This window comes from Sinohyriopsis cumingii, chromosome 15, assembly GCF_028554795.1.
Source record: "Sinohyriopsis cumingii isolate HCF-2022 chromosome 15, ASM2855479v2, whole genome shotgun sequence".
Taxonomy (NCBI): Eukaryota; Metazoa; Mollusca; class Bivalvia; order Unionida; family Unionidae; genus Sinohyriopsis; species Sinohyriopsis cumingii.
The window spans coordinates 99,703,455-99,721,530 of NC_142975.1; the positions used below are offsets into that span (position 1 = coordinate 99,703,455).

At 36.4% G+C, this 18,076-nt stretch overlaps 1 protein-coding gene and 1 pseudogene across 1 annotated transcript in view; both read right to left on the minus strand.

Annotated features, from left to right (window-relative positions):
• Positions 1–4,411, minus strand: part of LOC149782382 (hemicentin-2-like) — a 72,569-nt pseudogene extending 68,158 nt beyond the window's left edge.
• Positions 4,412–17,573: 13,162 nt separating this feature from the next.
• LOC149782383 (uncharacterized) overlaps positions 17,574–18,076 on the minus strand; it is a 70,897-nt gene continuing 70,394 nt past the window's right edge. Inside the window, exon 3 of the mRNA XM_089935122.1 lies at positions 17,574–17,917. Within this exon, the coding sequence (XP_089791248.1) occupies positions 17,574–17,917 (344 nt within the window). The remainder of the gene's footprint in view (positions 17,918–18,076) is intronic.

Genomic DNA, 18,076 nt, shown 5'->3' on the forward strand with positions numbered 1-18,076 from the left:
GGAAAGCTGCATCTTGGCAAAAACAAATCTCAACACAATCTCTAGCTACATATCAAAATTGGTACAAGCAAAGAGTTCAAGTTCGATCTCAATGATGTGGACAAATATGTAACAATGAAATGATAAACACGCTGCATTGTACAAGGCATTCACGTTTGTTGTAATTGACATGGCTAAAACTGAATTAATGACCCACAATAAAACCAAAGCTTGCAAGGAATTTATGAAACATCACGCTTGAAATGTTAAGAAAAGCTGCATTCTGACAACAGACACACCACAAACAAAATGGACAGAGGTTGAATTTGAGGCCACACGCTAGGGCATGAAACTGGTTCACTGCTTTCTTATAGGCAAAACACAGGTATTTTCTTGACGTTACATGAATGGGAATGTGGTGGTATACATCAGACAGTTTCATGTTCAATGGATGGACATTGCTGTTTCCATTTTGAACTTTGGAGCTTCTAAAACAGTGTGCAATTCATGTTTGTTTTCGTGATCAAGAAGGAGACTGGGATAAATGTCTGGGGATGCCATTTTTCTAAAATCTATACTGTCCATTTGTCTAGTAATGCCATTATCTCTTTGTGCAAGAGGTCAGCCTTCATATCATCATACACAATAACTATCACGAAGAGGACTGATAAGAGGATAGGTGACTGGATGAACAAGATGCAAAGTCCTTTCAAACCAATTGTATCATCCACTCATAGCAAGGGAATAAACTGGTTCAATAACTAGGGGACATAAGGTTTCTTGCACCCACCTAAGGGTTGCCAGGAAGCAATAGACGGGATAATACGTTCTTTTGAATTTGGAGGCCTCTCCATGCCTGTATATGAGAAACAGGATTAGATGATCTATGATTGCTCATTGTCTCTATATGGTTGCTGTGTCTGAGTAAAACCATCATATCTTTGTCGTTTGTCATCCCCTTTCTGAGGCTGCTCGTGATGAATAGATTTTGTATTAATATTTATACTGGTATCTCCAGTGATGCCGTTTTTCTCATTAGCTCTATATTCCAACCAAATATGAATGGGAGGAAGCATAAAGTCGCCATATGGTGTACTTTGAGTGATGACGAGTACATGACTATCCCTTTTTGTTAGATCTTGGTTAGGAGGTTGTTAATATATTAGCCGCCCTAAAAAGACTATAGAGATGCAACAAACTACATTCCAAGTGTGATCGTTTTCAACCTTCTCTGCTAAGTAGTATTTTCAGAAAGACCAAAATCCAACTGAGAGGAAAAAGTAACCAGATTCCATAAAAGTTTTGATGTTGCACTGTACATGATTCATCACTTTATAATTCATAGGGGATGCCATATTTATGGCAGTGAAATCTTTGTCAAGGCTAGGCATATCCAAATATCAGGTGTTACCGTGTGACAAGTACCATTACAGAGAGAAAATGTGATCAAAAGCTGACTTCCAAAAGGCCATGACATTACCAGGCTCGTTAATTTATCTGATAAGCAACTGGCCATTTCCACAATCCTCAAAGACTGATGATGAATTTGTCATTTTTATCTGTATCAGTGAAGGCATTCCCTTTGTATGCTGCATTTGTGATTGTCAGGAGGGTGAAAATATTCTGTAAAGGATAGGACATAAATATTTCCTCCATTGCCACTTTGAAACTAAATTCATCGTTTTGCATGGTAGGATTGGAATTACCAAGAGACTCTAAGTCAGAAGAGGCATCGACTTGAGTGTCCTCTTCCTCCAGTGTTTAATGCACGGGGGTCTATGACAATTGCCCCCTGGATAACTGCCTCTGGACATATATACTGGGACCACTCCCCATTATGGCAATTGTCCCAATCCCCTTAAAAACGTGCTCCCAGAATAGAAACATAGTAACTTTAGATATAGTTAAACCTGTCCTAAAGGTAACTTTAGTGAATAGTTCACCAAGTCCCAACAGCCATTATAATAATCCCTTCCCAATGTTATTATATAACATTTCAAAAATATTAAATGAATTTAACATATTGTTTGTAATTGGAACGAAAGGACACATAAGTATAAACATATTTTTTCTGGGAACAATGAGTGGAGAATTCTTATTGTTGCAGCAACTTGGAGAATGATTCACCATGAATGGTGATGTGACTACTGCATTGACATATGAGCTCTGCCTGATCAGTGTGGGTATGCAGTGGCGAATTCAAACTTTTGCTGTTTTTAATGTGTCAATGACATTTTCAAAGTATGTGCTGTACCCTTGTCCTTCACCAGAGAACAGTTTTCAGTAAAATATTATATTTGTTCTGATTTTTCGTGAAATATGTCAGATTTGCACGATTTTGACTACCCAACTACTTATCAAAATTACAAGATGGATCAGATTTTCAACAGAAAATATTTTTTTTATTTTATTATGAATCTGAGAGACAGTTGCAGAAATTCTCGTAAGTGCCATTTTTAAAATATGTACTGTTTCCTTGATAAGAACAACGGAGATAATATTTTTTGATTTTTACGATTTCACATATAAATTCAGACTCAATGTTCTATTTCCTAGGTCAATTAAGTTGCCGGATTGGTCAGTTAGTTTGAAACTTCTTCTTGATAATAGCGGATTATGACACCGTAGATAGACGGGATTGATTGGCTCTTGCACAATGAGAGATACAGGTGGGACTTGCGGAGTAAAAATATAAAGAATATATCCTTACTGTGCCTGCAGATATTTTTGTGTTTGTTTGATAGCTGCCATCAATTACATCACAGACGAGGTGACTGCGATCGTCGAGGTTATATTTAGGATTCCCGGAGATACATGGCGACCCGCCCCGTGTGGGTCATTATTGTACCGGAGAATGTTATCTTGGGATGGCGTTATCTTTCTCCATTCTGCGAGTATTTTAGGGATGAAACCATCAATGATATCATTGACGGATTTTTGTAGATCGTCTGGGTTATACCCGTGAAATTTAAATGTCGGAAGATCAGCTTCTGTTATCTTGTATTTTTTAAGAAATTGTTGCTTAAATCTATCTTCTGAGTTAGTTACCGCTTGTAAACAACTTTGATTTATGTATTCAGGAACGAAAATTATTTGATTTAGTGCTTTCATCTGTTCGGTGATATCTTTGTTATCTGATTTTATATCAATGAGGTATTCCGTAAAATACTGGCGTAACCTTTTTAATGCTCTTTCATATGGAATTCTAACAGTCCCTTCGATGAAATTCATGATCCTCCATTCATCAAGTTCTACATTTATAAGTTTATGGATCCAAATCAACTCATTATTGGAAGGACGTAAGGTGATATTTATATCTTTTCTCATTATGACATATAATGTTGCTGGACCAAACCATTGTGTATAGATTACAAGAAATTCTGATTTTTCTGTCGAGTATGAAGTATTATCCGTCATGAAATCAGATGTTTTGGTTCTGGTAACGGCGGAGGTATCGGTGGTGCAGTATCAGACCATCCTAACACTGATCTGATCGAAGATTGATATATATCCACGGCATAATCGGGAGAGTTTATTTCGATGGCCGCAGTGTTGGTTTGTAGACGGTTATTACTATCTTGGATTCCTTCCCCGTTATATTTTTATTCTGCTCGTAAACACACATCACTGATTTGTTCGGTTTGGGTATTCCAGCAACATTCAAGTCGGGGGTTCCATCTGGTTTATTTTCATTTGCAAATACCAACGAATTATTCGATTGTAATCCACCGAATGATTTTGATCTGATATTTGGCCAACTATAGTATAATCGCAACTGCGCTAACGCGATCTCGCTTACCAGTATCTCAGTTGGAAAATTAACACTGAATTCAGGGTTAGTGGAGTTTACTGTTATCATTGTGGGTTTCCGCGGACTTGTATTTGCGGCTATCTGCTGTAGTAGCTCGGTCATTACTTAAACAATCATTTTTTCAAATGGTGCTTTTCTAAATCAATTACTTCAGTGTATATCTTAACCATTGTGGCAAATTCGGAATCTGATATCGTTGTATGGTCGAGGCTTGATGCCCCACGTAACCGCGTAATATAATCGTGCAATTTTGTACTCGCGCACGTATATATGTTTATTTTGTTCGAAACTTGACTAAACTCATTTTTATGAACAACAAACATTAAATATACATACACCATACAGTTAGCCTCTTTGATGTAACAAGACTTGAGCTTAAAGCAGGGTGTGTGATAATACACTGTAATGTAGCTCCATTGTCTTGTCTAGTCACTGTCTTATTGTATGTTGAGGTGATATTGAAGGTTTCTGTGGCCTTGTCCTCAGTGATGGTGGTGAAGACTGTTCCAGCTCCAGACCACGTGATGTTTGCTGCAGGTCTACATCTGTATACACAGCATGTGGAAGATAGTGTGGCATTCTCTTGAAGGTTGCCTGGATCTGACATCACTGGTTCACTTGGCTTTACTATATGTGAAGAATGAATGAATATATATATATATATATATATATATATATATATATATATATATATATATATATATATATAAAGAAAAGATAATTTATTATGATCTTAGATACTGCACATTCTTTTTATAATGTCTGACATGTATTCCAAAGGTTTGTTATAATCTTCCATTATTGCAATTTATTTAATTGGTTATAGCATTCGATGTGTTGTCTGCCTGAGAAAATTAATTTGGAACCTGTTAACCAATGGCATTCAGTGGTAAACAAACTCTGGCAGCTTGACATCAGGTGCCCCTCTAATTTCAGAGCAGACCCCGCTTATAATCTAAGTGAAGTCCCATTTGGCCTTATTCACCAAAATCTAATACAATTGTGATTGAACTGATGAGCGAGGCATGCTATATTCATGATTCTGTAAGACTAGTAAGTTATTACTGTGTATCATCTCAAAGCAAGTTCATGTATAAGCAAAAGCCCCAAACTGATTAGGTATGAACATTAAAAAGTGCATGATTCATCTATAAAACAGCCTACTTGTCCGATAGAAACATCATGAGGATCAAACAAAAAGTTGCAATTAATGCATCAATTCATTATTTCTCCAATTCTGGGAATGAATGCAAGTCCAGTTAGATGCACCTTCTTTATTCTTGGCATCTATTCTAATGATTCTTTTCTACCATTTCCGTAATTACTTCTTGTGAACAGAATTCAAGTGTTCCAGCAGTTATTTGTTTCAGCATAGTCAAAAGATTTGAGGTTGAATATACCATATCATAACAGAATGCTTAATTTTATTTTCAACACTATTAATTTTAAGTTAGCCCCGAGTAGCCGACTGGTCTAAAGCGTTATCCGTTACGGATCACTGCCATCTCACCTCTGCGTGGGTTCGAGTCTCGGATTCGGCTAATGTGGGTATCTGAGAAAGCTTGCCAGTAGCTTCTCGTGGGTAGGTGGTTCTTACCGGGGTTTTCCCGGGATCTTCCTACACCATTAATACTGGCCGCCATGTATAGCCTATCGTGTGCTGAAAAATGGCTTTTAACCCTAGAACACCTACAACAACTATTATTTTTCACTTTTACTATACATTTTTAGAATGAATAAACATACACTACTTTTGATTCTGGTAGTTAGGCATTATTTTTATACTTTATCATGTAATTTTTCCATAGGATCAGTTGATACATCAAATTATATTGGATAATTATTTATCATTGTTTCTATATTTTTCTATGTTTCAATACTGTAAGCTTCATTCAGGTAACACAAATATAATTGGCTGTAAGCGTAGTCGCTGATATATATGAAACTTTTTAAGGGAAATATGATAGTTACAGTGTGATAGCGATTTGCAAGATCTCAATTTGCGCGAATTCAAAATAATGCGAAATGGGGAAAAGGCTAAAAAGATCGCTACTATTGAGAAAACTCTCTTATACATATGGCTTGTGCCGCCGTCACATGCAAACATTACCCACAAAGACAAGCTCTTACGCCAGCACCATTCTGTTTATTGTGGCCCCAGTGCTGTGTACGTATGTACATGTACAAATTGTTTGTTACAATTTTGGAACGTCATTAGTGATGGCGTCTAAAACACAAGCAAATGATAGTCATAAGAGACTAATGAAGGCTATTTCTTAAGAGGTTAAACTTGAAGTAATGCAAAGGTATGAAGCTGGTCAGAGTACTGCCATGATAAAGCATGATTTGAACCTTAGTGAAAGTACATGTAGAACAATGCATATATGTGACAGTGCTGAACAAATAAAAGCAAATGTGAAAGCTGGAACATCCCTTTCCAACCAGAAAAATTGCTATACCCGCCCCAACATAGTGGACTGGATGCAAAGGATGTTGGCAGCGTGGCTTGATAAACACTACTGTTCAATGCAGCTTTCGTTTTTTAATTACACGTACATATGTTATATTAATTAAAATTCATAATTTCAAATTTTTATTTTATGTTTCCTAGTTTTAAGTTAGTTTCTCTATGTTTTTTATGAAAACATGTTTTAGATTTTATTTTAATCTACTTTGAAGAAGCATCCACTAATTTTAACACACTGAATTTATTTGGAGAAAATGATCTCAATTTACATGAATCTCAAATTATGCGCACGCTTCAAAAACGCAACCCTCATGTAAATCGCAATCACAATATGGCATTACTAGGAAACTAAGACCCTTGCTTAATCTTATTGAACAACACAACAGAGAGTTGGTACAGACCAGTACATTCATTTTCATTGTGTAAAAAACAAACCGATATATCCTTGAGATACTATGTGTCATAAATTATGCATAGTAACATCAAGTGCACTTTAAACTGCCTTTATTTCCAACACATCTGTATAATGAAATCCACAAAGAATATGCACATTAACATATTAATCATTCTAACTTGTACAATGCTAAATATTTTTTCAACTAACATATAACACAAATCGCTATTGAGTGTCTCATAAATATTGCTTAAAAACTAACAATCATGTATGTCTTTCTACCTCAATACCAAACTGTTTGTCATAAATATATTCAGAATCCTAATTACTAAAATAAAATATATGTAGATAGTTTTTCTCATATATTATGTACACATTGATAAAGATTGCATGTGCTAGTATGGTATGTGATATTGATCACTCATTAAAGATAATTAAATAATGGATGGAGATATTACTAATATTGAATTCTTTTCGAAACTACGCATACAACTGATGGTTTAATATATTTGACTAGGATGCATTTGCTGGTGGATAGACATGTATCATATTACAGTGGATGGACATATATCAAACAGACAAAACTAGTCAAGTAATGTCGAATGTTTGTTCATTATCCTACCCAATACATGGGAATAAATTCATGACAGTATACTCATTACCTTCATGAAGATGGTCTATTTACCATAGTTCAAAGCTATGCAATTGACTTATTAATTGGGAACAGATTGCCTGGGCTACCAATAATCACGTGGTATTAGCATACTGTTATGTATATTTAGTTTGCATTTTTATATGCAAGCTTTTATGCATTACATGTTATTATAATGTAACATTTTATGCTGGACTTAACCTTGTCCAAAATCAAGATCTGCGAGCTCATCTCATATCACATATGCAGACAAATTAACTATACCCGGGCATGTACGTGTAGCAGATCTTTTGTAAATATATACCATTAAAATTATTAAACCTGTTTAAAATGATGTTGTCTGCTGGTATATTTGTGAACGACTTAATGCGGTGGCACCGATGACGCAAACAATGCGTTCAGTACGACAAGTACTTCTGGACTGCGCATAGGTTGATCCATTAATGTCGATGCTGTTAATGTTGAATAACCGATTGTTATGTCACCGGATAAGCCAATGTACCTTACAAATTATTTCAGTGGAGCCAATCAACACAAATCAAAACAAACAACACCATGTGGGTCAAGCGCATATGCTACCCAACATGAACCTGGATCAGCATGATGAAAAGATCAATGATAGCAGTTTCAATACGGTTTGGGTTTTCCAGCAATTGATCATCCATGAAAACACCTCTTAAGTTTGTTATGTTTAATCACAAAGCAGCATCAGGTAAATCAAAATTAGACATGGGGAGTTTTAACAAAATGTCCCCGGTAGTATCATACCATGTTTTAGACCGTGTCCTGTTGCCTTTTTCATTGCCATTTCGGCAGTTGTTCCAACGGCACCAATACGGCTGGTTTTGCAACAGCTGTAGCTGTGGCGGCAACCAGCACCGGTATCGCCGCTGGAAGTGGACATATGCCAACGGTCTTTGCTGTATCGCTGATCGAATTCGCAGGAAGATCAAGTCACACGCCATTATTTTATTTATTGACGTCACTGTAGTGTTTGGTTTGACATACATTTAACGACAACACAATTGGGCCTTGTAACACCGCTAATTTCAGTGATAGTTTTGCCCCAGAATACATCTCTGATGCCAATTGCTGCTTTTTAATCTGACCGGTGTCAGAGTAATGTTGACATGATGATATGACATTCTAACATCATGAATGATCTAATTGCATGACTCTCATTCATCCACCAACGCCTTCATACAACATTGTTTTGTCCGATAATACAACAGCAATTGCTCTGTAACCATCAGGGCTAGCCGGTAATACACCTATTTGAGATCGAAAATGTATATCAATGACCAATTGTTTAAACCAATCTAAAGTTTTCCAGTGATACATAATAAATCGGATATAGCGTTATAAAGTTCCGTTGAGATAACTGCAAAAAGGAATCAACATTCTGATCATCCCTGATGAGTGTCATTCACAGATGGTTTCCACGTGCAACAAGATTGTAGTTGAAATAGACCAGCATTTCTTCAGATGGTTCTTGATGTCCATTTATATAGCGCTAAAAAGTCACGTAGAGATACCTGCAAACCGGAGTCAACATTCAGCTCATGCTCCATGAATGTCATTCACAGATGGTACGCACGTGCAAAATGATTGTAGTTGAAATAGACCAGCACTTCTTCAGATGTTTCTTGATGTCCATTTATTCTCAGAGACTCTTCTCTAACTCCATGTCTGTCAAACACCACTGGATGTCGTGCTTGTGAATCTACCAAGGACTTTTCATAAAGTGATATATATATATATATATATATATATATATATATATATATATATATATATATATATATATATATATATATGTAAGTCGTGGAGCTGAAACTCCGACTGTGATGCTATTTACCATGTGAATAACCCGGCAACGTTACTCTGGACGCTGTCTGTGGTCATTGTCAACCACGACAGCTTTGACGTACTACCGCTGTCCATGTCAAAGAGCAGTTGTTTTTTCTTCAATGAGTGATGGTGTCATTGAAGACATCACAACGTAATTTTTTGTCAGTTTCACTTTAACATCATCAACACCAGGTGAATACCAGATTGCATAGTTGTGCATAGTTGTACGTAGCTTATTGAGCTAATGCGAGTGTGTGTTTAACACTGAGAATAACCTTATTATATCTCCTCAAGTATCCAAAGAAGTGCGACAGTGGAATAGTGCATGAAAATTCTTCATTGCCATTTAAATACTGATCGGCGTGCGCAGATCCCTAGTTGAAATTTTAATTCACTGATGTGACCCCTACATTGTCATGTTACTGCTCACGGGGTGATCAGAAGTATCTTTGCATATCATCACTAATGGACCCGCAGACCACAACTAATCATTAACATATCTTCTAAGACACAATATCGTCCTGGCAACGTCGAGACATGATTCAATATTCTTTCCATCAATGATGTAAGTGGCACTGCTAAACAACGCCATAACACCATTATAAACAAAAACAACTCGATATCCTACTCCATATGCTGTATTATCTGTTTCCAAAAATTGACCTTCAATCTCAATAAATGCCTTCGCGGGCAAGATATATCTGCTTGTGTCCTGAACCTGGCGGTCAATTCTTCCACGTGCATCAGGTACACTCGCATCCTAAGAATAATACTGATAATTATGCACCAATTCATCTTTGATGACTTGCTCGTCCATTTCAAATGTGGGATCAGATACACGCTTGAACATTGTATGATAGTATTTGTTGTTTAAAATGACCCTTGAGCCAGACCACTTCCTATAAACAGACGTGCAGTTATATTTGTTTCTGTCTCAGAGGCTTGTTGTTTTGTCAGTCATGGCACTCCAGTTAATTCTTTCAACTGCTCATTTGCAGCTTGATTATTTATTTTACTGACACTTGCTGGCATCACTTCGGTGCTGGGCAGTTTTATCGGCTGCGGATTTCGTAGTACTAATCACACGAGTTTGTCTTTGATCGCTGATAATGCTTTACCAGCAACATCACCAACATTATCAAAACCACTATCACCAACGATTTCGATGGCTTTTCATGCCTTTTTGTTTTGTATTCGGGATAGCTTTTGGGGCTATTTTTCTAAATAAACCTGGAATAATATCGCCGAATACGTCTCCACAGATCACTTTATAAACCAGTAATCGTGAATGTATCACCCTGGCGATTTCAGGTCCACATTGGGCATTGTGTATAATCATGTAATTTTGTTTTCGCCGTTCTAATTGATCATTCACTGTAGTGATCAAAGCAATTTCATCGATTAGTGCCCAATAGATGCTTATGTCCATGACTCCACCAGTAAACAAACGCTGATAAATAGCAACCGATGAATTGGTGATTTCTTGGGGATAATGACTGGCTCGTCTTCCACCAATCAGACGTTCTAGTCGACCAACATCAGAGAGGATGTTATTTGGACAGAGTTTTATCTTGAATCACCGGCGAGGTTTGTTTCTTATGATGTTGATCAAGAGTGGTAAGGCCACTTCCGGTATCTCCTTCAGGTGATTTGGTATTTGGATCTGGTTGTTCAGGAGGTTGCTGCTGAAGTGCCTCGGACCCAGCTTGTTCTTTTCCTTCATTGCTTTATCTCTAGTTTTTAGACCTTACTTTCTTGCCTGCTTCTTGAAGTTGACAATTCGTTTCTTGTATTTGTCTCTTTCCTTGATTTTTTGTTCAATATACTTATCTACTGTCGGCTTAAAAAGTTTAAAAATTTCATCATCACCTTTGACGTGATAAGCACCGGAAAAAATATGTAATTTACGCCAATCATCACAACTTGCAGGTTTTATATCTTTTTCTTGCTACCTAAATGTGGCAATATGAACTATTTGGCTTTTGTTCGTGATAACATTAATGCTTTCCTCAGTAAATTTATCCATCATGTTGGTTGAACTTTTGGTGGTGGTGGTTGTACTTGAACTTCCGGTGGTGGCTCATCTGGTGGTGGAGGTGGTTGAAGATGACCAGCAATATCAGCTTGGTAATGTCACGAGCTTTTTGTATTGCCTCAGTTGATATAAACATTTATTGGGTTGATTCTGCTCTGTTCCTTCAGTAAATTCCACATGCGCTTCGTTGTGCTGTTTTAGCTGCTGTTGGACAGAATCACGGACTGGAATATTCCTTAATTGCATCTAGTCGTTGTCAAGCTAATTCAGCTTTATGAGATCCCATACTCACTCATTATTATTATTATTATTATTATTATTATTATTATTATTATTATTATTATTATTATTATTATTATGATTATTATTATTATTATTACAACAATGATTTAATTATGGATCACTAGTTAGGTGACATAAACAATTTCAGTATATACAGTAACATATTCTTTTCATTTACTGTGATTTGCTGGTAAACCAGTTTAACATAAGATTTAGACTATGCCCGTGTCACCTGTCAAGCCCAAATAAAATGCCTGTGAAGCATTGAGCTGCTAATAATAACGGGCCGGTTTCCCAGCACAAAACAAACATCAATACATGTTATAATATACATAACAGAACAGGATTAACTTATATAGATAGGGGTTCAATTGGGGAGTGCTTGATTACAAATTAACTAATTAACATTCAGCCCGGACAGCCCTCTGAATCTTTCAAGTTTCGTTCTAAAATTTAATTTTGCATTTAGCAACTAGCCAATGGTGTGTTCACACTTAATGGAAATAAATTATAACAATTACCCAAGAAATCCATTTACATATATATTCAACATCAATAATCTTGGTTGCAATCATTTCCTTTTCATATTTTACACAGGGCTCGAATTGAACTTTGGTAACTAATACATCAGCATTACCACAAGCAAAATCAATAATCTTACAAGGCTTGGATTGTAAAATGTGGCCTTGATGGGGTGGGGGTGGGGTCTCATCAAGGTCCACACCATCATGTTTTGGTCGGTCGACCACCTTCTACTACTGCTTAAGGAACTGTGCCGGAAGCCATTATTAGCCTCTTTACTAGCTGCCTACATGGGGCTCGTGTGCATGATCAGAACTCTTCATATTGGTTGTTATGGATTCAAAAAGCCAATCAAAGCAGATAATCTGTATGCAATATCGCATGATCATGTTGAGTAACATATGATCAATCACTTCTCTGGCATCCAACTACATTTTATGGATTTGTACTGGATTTAATATTGTTTAAACAAACTTTCTGCTCATCTTCCCGCTTTTGTTCTATTTCGTGCTGATTTCTGGGCATACAATTATTATTATGAATTCTTGCTGGCCTATCACCACCCCAGTGAAGACACATGTGTGCTTATATGGTGGGTTGAACCCTTATATTGTAAATGCCGTTGTTTCAGTACTTTCTCATGTAGCTGCCAAGGTCTAGCTTACATCGTCCCCAATTGGATACATATATGCTATACAAATATCGTAATCGACATGTCTGTATAATATATTTCTTTACAGTTTTAAACAGAAAAAAAATAAGAATACTTTATTCATGCTGGGGTCAGACTAGCTCCAGATTTTGGTCCTCCGCCCCACCAAAAAATGAAATATGTGCAAGGGTTCTTCCGCAATGGGGTGGCATGGGGCAGTGCCCCATATCTAGGGGACCAGTAGGCCTCTGGCTGCTGGCAAATATACATTGTATGCTTATAAAATACTGTTCGTGTTAGACCATATTATAATATATTAGAAAATTATTACTTTATTCAAAACAAACATCATTTGTAAAAATATTTTATACAATTTTAAATAATACTTGAAGAACATCACAATGTTCATTATCACATCATCTTTTCTCTAAAACTTTTAGTGCTGAAGTTAGTACATGTGGGTGTCAGTATTCACACAGTAATTTTGTTACAATACTTTGTCTTTTTTGCAACAAATTGTTATATTACATTTATCTCGTTTAAAAAGAAATCTGTTAAATAAAGCAATATTAATTTATTTACAAATAATTGCATATACTCATGTCTGTTACTAAAGTGCACACATCCTGTTGATATAAATATGCCGGTCTTGCTCTTCTGCAACCTTGGATATTTCATTTGCTTTCCTTTTTGTCACCACTGACGTTTTTGACTCAGTGTTCAATTCTTTCTTTCTTTCTCAACAATAACTGTCTTTCCTTTCAAGCACCTCCTTGTATTGGCTGTAGTTTGTGTTTCTGATATTAGATTTTATAATAACATTCTCTGTATGATTCTTCTTTTGGAAGTGCTGTCTGCTGCTTCAACCACTTTCAGCCACGATTCGCATAATTCAAATCATTCTTACAAATATCAAAATATGCCAGTCCATTGGCAATCAGTTTTCTTGTGAACCGAATAAGTTATTTCCGTCAACTTTCTGCTTGAGCTATTCCAATATCCACACATTTTTCAAACCTTTATCCAAATATTTTCTATTCTTTTCCCTCTCAAAACTCAAGATGAAATGTTGACAAGCATGCTTTTATATTTTGATTTCCATCAATTCCCATTATAGGAAGATGAATCGGTTGAGTAGAAACTTCTGACCAGACATAATACTCTTTCAATGATCATGCATAAACTAATAAATATAATAAATACTTTAATTGGATCATTATTGAATAATACCAGACAACCAGACAGACTGTGTTCTAAAATCCGGATTAGAGATGATATAAAAACAGACTACATTAGAATACGATTTCCCTCATCAAGAGAAAAGCGGAATTACGCTTTAAAATGAAGAAAAGTCATGTCTGAATAATGCAACTGTCCAAGGAAAATAGGACAGTACCGTGCAGGCAACAACATAAATCGACAATACTGTCTTAACAAATAAGACCATCTCAATTTTACAGTATCATTACTGTATTATGAATTATATTTTTCAGTGCCCTTTTTTGGAATCCTTTATGCAACAGTGTCTCTGCTCGATTGAGAATTCCCTGACAAAAAGGAGGACATGCTCTGGATGCAAAATGAAAAGTACAACTTTGTTTCATAGCACAGGCTGTGCCCGCATGGATCACAACAAGTATGGAAACTGTGGACAAAATAATTTTATTCCAGCACACACAGAATGGGCAGCGTTAAAACATCTGCTGTTTGAGTCTAAGCATGCCACACAATTGAGAAAACCATCAGCCAATTATTTATACAATTCTTTAAGCTGATTTAATGAATCAGCCTCTAACCACACACTTGTATCTTAACAAAGCAAGTATATGGTGGGACATGCTTAACACCTTCCTGGTTATCATTATGTTGTCCATTGTGATGCGTATGTACATTAAACCTAACGTTGCAATGAAACATGAGACAAAGAACAAATCATTTAAACTTGCGGCTACGGATCCTCTTGTCAAACAAGCATACAGAAGCTTCAGCCACACATACCACTATCAAAAACAATGGAACAAATGTGAACTTGCCTAGTTTCACTTGTTGCCAGCAGTGATACTAAACCTTACTTGGGAATGCATAGCATGCTATAAAACCAGTCTCAGTGTGGTGATGACGACAATTTTTAATCATTTCCCGGCTGGCAACATCTTCATCTGCATCCTAAACGTGACTAATTTTGCCAGCTTAACTCTCTGAGATGATATGGACCATACACAATGATTATGAAACAGCTACAACATTCCAACTCTTGTCCAGCATGAGTTCACACTTGGCTCTCATTAACTGATCACTTACTCGTGTAGAACGTTATTAGAAGCAGGTACTCTTTAATATAAATGATGATTATGCCCATGGTGTGCATGTCAGTCATGTCCAGCCACAAGTTAGTTTGACCCCTAGGGATCAACAAACTAACAAGAAGGAGGAAGTTTTCACATAAGTATGCAAATGATGCTCCATCATCATGAAACTTGTCTTTGGTACTGTGCAAATATAGATTCAAGATACGTTATTTATAGCCACTGAATAAGTTAAATGAAAGTATCAGCAAGTAGTTATGGTCATTGTTGTTGTTTTTATTGGGGGGGGGGTTCAATGCCATTTTTCAGCGCACAGTAGTCTATACATGGCCGCCAATATACTTAGTGGAGGTAGAACCTGGGGGAAACCTATTAAAAACCACACACACACAGGACACTACTGGCAAACATTCTCACGTACCCACAATAGCTGAGCCTGAGACCTGAATTCACGCAGACAGAGGTGAGACAACAATGATCCACAATGATAAGCACTTAAGATCATTCAACCAACCAGGGCCTTCGTGGTCAGAGTCAAATCCTTATATGTATCTAATGGGCATACGCATCTTCCATGCAACTGGTGTCTCTCAAGAGTAAAATCCACCTTAACAGAGCAAACTTAAGTTTGCCTACTTATGCGTAACTCATTGGATAGGTAGGTTATTGGTCTGTTATTTTCTCAAACTGCTCACACCCTACATGTGCTTGCAATGCATGTGACATGTTATGGCATATTGATCATAGGTTTGGTCAACTTTGCCTATAGTGTGTTCAGTTTCATATGTTTGATAGTATAATATGAACATATCACTTCACGTGGTTCTGATTGGTCCAAATAAGCCCATGAAATTATTCTGCAGTATTCTCTTTGCTGATTGACTACAATTATAGGAACACGTTTTAAACCCCACCTTCTGGAATGTTTTGTTGTCCATGAATATTTTGGCCGACATTTTTTTATTCAATTCACGAAAGGAATTCAAGAAAAATTTGTCTTGTCTGACTGAATACGGCTAATTTACTATTGCAGGTACGTGTTATATCATGTATACCATATCATAAAAATAAAAATCGATAAAACCTCAAAGCATGAATGGTATTGCTCAATTCATATCAAATGTGTAAGCTGGTGTTGGAGGGGAGCAGTAAACCTGAAACACATAATGCACTAGCGTGGTTCAATTGTTAACTTTCAGAAGTAAATAATCACACCTCAGGTTCAAAGAAGTATGTGGATATAAACCAGTCAACAAACTGACAGAAATTCATCCAATTACTGCATATTTATGTGGTAAATATGCAATGCAATTCTGACTCAAAATGACATTAGTTTAACTTACATATTTCGTAGTATATTATTCCAAATTAAAAACTGTAAATATCCTGTCGAAAATATATTACAGTAAATTTGGGAATTTCTGCACCTGGGAAGCCTTCTCTCAAATGATTATTACAACAACGTATATTTTTGTTGTGAAAGTGACATGCTAGGTTATGTAGACGTGGACCATCTACTGCATTATAACTGGTACCGTATCAAACAATGTGACATCACGATCATTGGACATTCGGTGTTGAAAACAATGATTTTGTCTGTGTAAAATATATAAAAGGTATAATCAGCTTTTAAATATTTTACTAGTTCAACTTTATTTGGGACTTTTTTACGCACAACAAATGAAAGGTGCAATGTCTGTCAGAATGTATGATATTATTTGTTCTTTTTCTATCTAAATAATTTTCAATGTGATAAATAAAAGTCACAAATGGGTAATGATTTAATACTAAAGTTCTGAAACTCATTTAATAATGTCCAGCTTTTGCTTGCCTAGGCTCGTAAACGCTGGAATTATTCAACTCTTTTCATTCACAATTAAATCATTACTCATTTGTGATCCTCTATATACTGCAGGGGCACCTGACTATATAATTATTTTGTTACTGATATTTAAGGTCAAGGTCTAGCCTTCTTTACCAACGTTTGAAAGCTCTGCGAACATTTAGCCTACATCCTAGTGATTTTGTTGTGTATCACGTGTTTATATGGTTGTTGTCATCATAATACTGACTTTCTAACTAAATCACTTATGGGGAAATTTGATCATACTAATTAAAAGTCAAAAGATTGTAACCAAGGTCAGCAAGGAGGGTAGACAACTACTGGGTGAGACTGTTCTGCTTCAGTGCCTCTTGACTATATGCATGTCCTGTGGAAATAAGCATTGTTTAGGAAACTAAAACTTGTGCTGTCTTTGCTTTGACTCTCCTTGCTGTATGATATTAAGCTCATTGTGGGGCAGAGCATCGCATGTCATTTTTTAAGGACAGAAATATATGACAACCGATGAGATGTGCAGGACAACCCCAAACCAAATTTCTCAAATGTGAACCATTCATTTAGAAGAAGCAGTAATAAAAAATATTTCGGTGGCACATTCATTTTGTCTTCACACCAATCCCTAAAGTAACTGAGCGGGAGTTTCGATTGGCATGCTATGGTCATGGTGCTTGCTTAATGTGACACTTACAAAATCAATATTTTGACACATATGTACAGGACTTTTTGACAAAAATATAAACTCAAAGGATATAACTCTACTAACTCCAAGAAAATAAGCACTACTTACATCTGAGATAGAGTTCCACGGAGGCATTTCGTGGATATGTCCAAGATCTATGTTCAGCCTGGCATACATATGTCAGTCTGTCCTCAGATTCTTTTGCCATTACAACCACTATTGATGTTACATCATATGTGCCATCTGCATTGTACTGTGAATAATTACTCGTAGGGACCTCTGAACCAGCCATACCACCACGTAACCATTTCACAGAAGCTTCTGGGTTACCTCCCCTGACCTGACAGACGAAGGTGACCTGACTGTTTTCTGTTACCTGTACTACCCTCCTCCCTGACCCAATGTCCTCTTTTGCGTTAGTAATTACTGGATTTTGGGGTGATACTGAAGGTAAAATATTCAAAGTTTTGTAAACTGTCAAGGCAATTAAATTCATAGTTTAAATATATATTAGAAGAAGAAATAAATCAATGTACTTGGAATATTGATGACTTTAAAAATGTATGCAATAATATACTATACAGTTTTAACATTATTAATGGG